Source organism: Centruroides sculpturatus, unplaced genomic scaffold (assembly GCF_000671375.1).
Source record: "Centruroides sculpturatus isolate CEXI.00-Female unplaced genomic scaffold, Cexi_2.0 scaffold1433, whole genome shotgun sequence".
In the NCBI taxonomy this organism is placed as follows: domain Eukaryota; kingdom Metazoa; phylum Arthropoda; class Arachnida; order Scorpiones; family Buthidae; genus Centruroides; species Centruroides sculpturatus.
This window is the reverse complement of record NW_019385908.1, coordinates 141,880-146,534: the sequence shown is the minus strand read 5'-3', so window position 1 is coordinate 146,534 and position 4,655 is coordinate 141,880. Positions and strand designations below refer to the sequence as shown.

General features: G+C 25.5%; 1 protein-coding gene across 1 annotated transcript; it reads left to right on the top strand.

The window, feature by feature from the left end:
* Nucleotides 1–1,178: 1,178 nt before the first annotated feature.
* Nucleotides 1,179–2,645, top strand: LOC111612517. Its single transcript, XM_023353748.1, has 3 exons — nt 1,179–1,886; nt 1,980–2,061; nt 2,222–2,645. The coding sequence occupies exons 1-3, from the start codon at nt 1,739–1,741 to the stop codon at nt 2,643–2,645; spliced, it is 654 nt and encodes a 217-aa protein (XP_023209516.1). The 5' UTR covers nt 1,179–1,738.
* Nucleotides 2,646–4,655: the final 2,010 nt, after the last annotated feature.

The following is a 4,655-nucleotide window of genomic DNA, read 5'->3' as shown; positions in this document are numbered from 1 at the left end:
AATTTTATTTAAAAATTTATTTAAAATTTTAAACTTGATCATAATATCCATTAAAACTTTGCTCTTTATACAGAAAAACAGCTGCTCTTGTAATTAAATCAGCGGTTCGATAATTGAAGATAAAGTTCTAAAGGTTTCTTCTTTCTACAGAATAATGAGGCTGTACTATTAAAAAAACATGATTTACCTTAAAAAAATCTATATATAAAATTTTAATTGTTAGATTTATTTCAGTTCATTAAAAAGAGTTTTTAAGTTTCATAAAGAACTACATTGTTGTAGCTGCTAAAGCTTGCAATATTTTTTTATGCAAAAATAACAAAATGTTGGAATATAACTTAATTTCTTATAAAAATAATTTTTCATTAATAAGTACACAATATACTAATTCAAATTTTTAAGAATTCTATTGCAGTAAGAGTAACACAAATAATATCAATAAATATTAATTAGCGACACTGTTATATTAATATGCCATAGCTATCGCACTGTCATTCAATCTTTAACATACAAGCAAGATCGAAAGCTCAAAGTTTTTGGAAGAAAAACAATGATTATGCTGGAAGATTTGAGACTAAACTTTTAGAAAATATGGAAATTTGGGAAGATGGAAATGAATTAAAGGAAAATTTTGATTTAGGTCAGTTGTATGAAAGTGAAAACTCTAAAGAATTCAGTTTTATGCCAATGTGGCTCTGGCATTGGGACAATTCATTTCCAGACATCCCAGAGATAATTGATTATGGTGCCATTGAAGAAGTGAGGCAATTTTACAGTTTGTTGTCAGAGGTTCAATGGCTGTGTTTTCTTCTTAATTTATATAAATCAATTGATGAAGTTTTTCTCATTTGTGTCAAATGGATCTCAAAGACAGTAATTATTTGAATGTTCTTCGATGTCTGCATGGGTTTATGTGTACAAAGGGTGAAAGGTTTCCAATATTGATTTCTAAACAGTGATCCAAACGGTAAACAGTTTAAAATTTTGTTGAACATATTGTAGTTAACAAAATATGTAATGTATTTTTAAATGTTTATAATGTTAATGTTGTAAAATTATATCAAATGTAAATTATATCATAGAAACACATATTGTAATTTTCCATTATTAGTAATATTTACAAAATTATCATATTCTGGTTTACNTTCTGGACAAAAAAAAAAAGAGAGAATATTGATCAGCTTTTAGCATTGTTAAACTATATTGATGCTCTCATATGATTTCAGTAGTGATCTGTAATTTGTTATTTTACAGTATTATATTAATATCTATTTACATTGGTATGATGTAAGCAATTTCTACTTCTACTTTATTTGTTAGCCACATATTTCTCAATCAAAAATATTATCATTTAGCTGTCAATTAGAGCCAAACACATTTGTTTGTAAATATTTTTAAAATTAAATTGTGACATGCACTGAGTATATGAATATTATTTCTTAATGTATCAGCCACATAGTTACTTTTTCCTTTTTAATATTTGTGTATAATGCAGTACATGGCCATAAGTGCATGCAATTACCGTTGTACTATATTGTACTTTGCAATTAACATTTAAAATTTAAGTGTGTTAGTGTATACTGAAAATAAAATGTAAACTTGTAATTAGTAAAGAAAGATTAATCCATTAATAAACTCTCTATAATGTCATATTTTTAATTTATAGAGTAGCAATACCAAAACAAATGACAAAAAACAGAATGAAGTTTTTTCTGTTAAGAGTTCTCAGACAAAGTCTATGGTTCAAGTTAAGCAGAACAAGCTCCAGATATCTAACAGAGAATTCACTGCAACTCGTGCATCAAAGAATTGTGACAAGGAATCTCAAACTGTTACTCTATCTCAGAAAAGTAAGCAGAATATTACAACAGCAGTTTTGCCCAGGAGTAAGTTTGTCAAACTGAAAACAGAACTGCAAAAGTCTAATGAAAATTTAAGTAATGTTGAATTTAAGTCTTCAAAAACATGTACCACTACAGAAAGAACAGTAAATAAACAGATGCCGAATATTAACAAGAATATTTCTCAGTCTGCAAAAATTAGTAAATCTGAAATAATTGTGTGAGTATTTAAATGCTTTTTATACTTTATATTTTAATTAATGTCGTAAAACCATTTACTGTAACTATACTATAAAAACTATTGTAATTTATGCTGTTGTTACAGAATTAATACAGAATTTACAAAAATATATTTTTTGCATGTTTTTGATTACATTTAGTATCCCAGAAATTCCCAAGAGACTAAAACGAGCTGTAGAATTAAATTTACAAGCAAGATCGAAAGCTCAAAGTTTTTGGAAGAAAAACAATGATTATGCTGGAAGATTTGAGACTAAACTTTTAGAAAATATGGAAATTTGGGAAGATGGAAATGAATTAAAGGAAAATTTTGATTTAGGTCAGTTGTATGAAAGTGAAAACTCTAAAGAATTCAGTTTTATGCCAATGTGGCTCTGGCATTGGGACAATTCATTTCCAGACATCCCAGAGATAATTGATTATGGTGCCATTGAAGAAGTGAGGCAATTTTACAGTTTGTTGTCAGAGGTTCAATGGCTGTGTTTTCTTCTTAATTTATATAAATCAATTGATGAAGTTTTTCTCATTTGTGTCAAATGGATCTCAAAGACAGTAATTATTTGAATGTTCTTCGATGTCTGCATGGGTTTATGTGTACAAAGGGTGAAAGGTTTCCAATATTGATTTCTAAACAGTGATCCAAACGGTAAACAGTTTAAAATTTTGTTGAACATATTGTAGTTAACAAAATATGTAATGTATTTTTAAATGTTTATAATGTTAATGTTGTAAAATTATATCAAATGTAAATTATATCATAGAAACACATATTGTAATTTTCCATTATTAGTAATATTTACAAAATTATCATATTCTGGTTTACATTATTGATAATTTTCTTTTTGATGTTTAAGATAAAATTTATGGAAATAGTTAGTTGATGTAGGCCTAATTATGGTTTGATATTTAATCTATCACACACACAATTTTTTATTAAATTTGTATGACTTTAAAAAAAATGCATCGATACATTATAACCTTACTTTCTCCAATATTTTTTTTTCAATATTTTGTTTTAAAAAAAATTTCTAAAAAACTGCTATTATTGTTAATATATTGGTTAATCTATACTTTTTATGTATAAAGTAAATATATAAGAATGCATTTTACCCCGATTATATTAAATATTTTACTATCAATAATTTACGTAACTTACTGTATATAAATTTTAATAATAATAATAATTGAAGTTGCAAATTTCATATTCTACGAGTTATAACGTGTTATTCCTCCATAAAATTCTACACGTTGCATAATGAGTTATATTACCGTCTAATCCAGCAAGTAGTCAACCTTTTAGGTCTGAAAAAAGATATCTCCAAATCGAATCATAATGTGTGTATAGAATGCAAACTTTTACCTTTTACCTCAACTTCTATTTAGAATTTTAGTTTAAAATATTTGTTTGCTACCTCTGCAAGCATTTCCAACTGAAATTTAAATTTGATTATTTAATAGAAATTGTTAAAAAAATAATAATTAAATTTAAATACATACAACATACGCCAATTCCAATAGCCGATGTATGGAGTATACTTTGTAACACATAGTTTCACTATCTTGCTGTATATAGTCGTACTATTGTTATACTATACTGTGTAAACTTTTCATATGTTATTGAAAATATTGATTTTGGCTCGAATATGCTTATTAATAGATCTATTGATATTTACTAAGATAACTAACTAAATATTTTATCAGTCGCTTGGTGTCTTATGCAGATCCTGTCACCTCCTACATTTTTTTTGCATACAAAAATATAATATACAATATGTATATCATATATTCACATTTAAAAAATTTTACGATAAATATCTCGATGAAAATGTTATTTCAGTAAAGTAACTATAACTCTGCAAAAAATTTCATGAGTCCAAAATATCGAAGAAAAATGAAAATTATACTTTTTTTCAAAGTTTCTTATATTGTATGAAAAAACTTTATTCGACTTTTTTTTGTAATAATATATATTATTTTAAAATTATCTTTAAAAATACAAATAATCCGGGACCACCACACATATAGCCTTCTTATTGGGTTTTTGTTTTAATTGATTATATATAGAGTTGGATTTATGGAAATAAGGCAACACAAAACATGGGCGATCTGCCAAAGGACATTCTCCCGAAAATTAATTTATTAAAAATTTTCTATTTCAAATTTCGTAAGTNAGAACTACATTGTTGTAGCTGCTAAAGCTTGCAATATTTTTTTATGCAAAAATAACAAAATGTTGGAATATAACTTAATTTCTTATAAAAATAATTTTTCATTAATAAGTACACAATATACTAATTCAAATTTTTAAGAATTCTATTGCAGTAAGAGTAACACAAATAATATCAATAAATATTAATTAGCGACACTGTTATATTAATATGCCATAGCTATCGCACTGTCATTCAATCTTTAACATAAATATTCTTAACGAATAGTTATAAAGATATATATATATATCTTTATAACTATTCGTTAAGATATCTTTAAAAGTATATTTTAATATGCAAATTATAAATCTTCAAACAAAAATAACAAAATAAAAGTTTTCGATTTAGAAGTTGATATTTTAAATTC

Excerpts from the sequence above, each read along its gene's own strand:
- LOC111612517 (XM_023353748.1), top strand. The coding sequence starts at position 1,739 with ATGGTTCAAGTTAAGCAGAACAAGCTCCAGATATCTAACAGAGAATTC. Across the intron at positions 1,887-1,979 it reads AACAGCAGTTTTGCCCAGGA|AAAGAACAGTAAATAAACAG; the intron begins GTAAGTTTGTCA and ends GTACCACTACAG. Across the intron at positions 2,062-2,221 it reads AGTAAATCTGAAATAATTGT|TATCCCAGAAATTCCCAAGA; the intron begins GTGAGTATTTAA and ends GATTACATTTAG.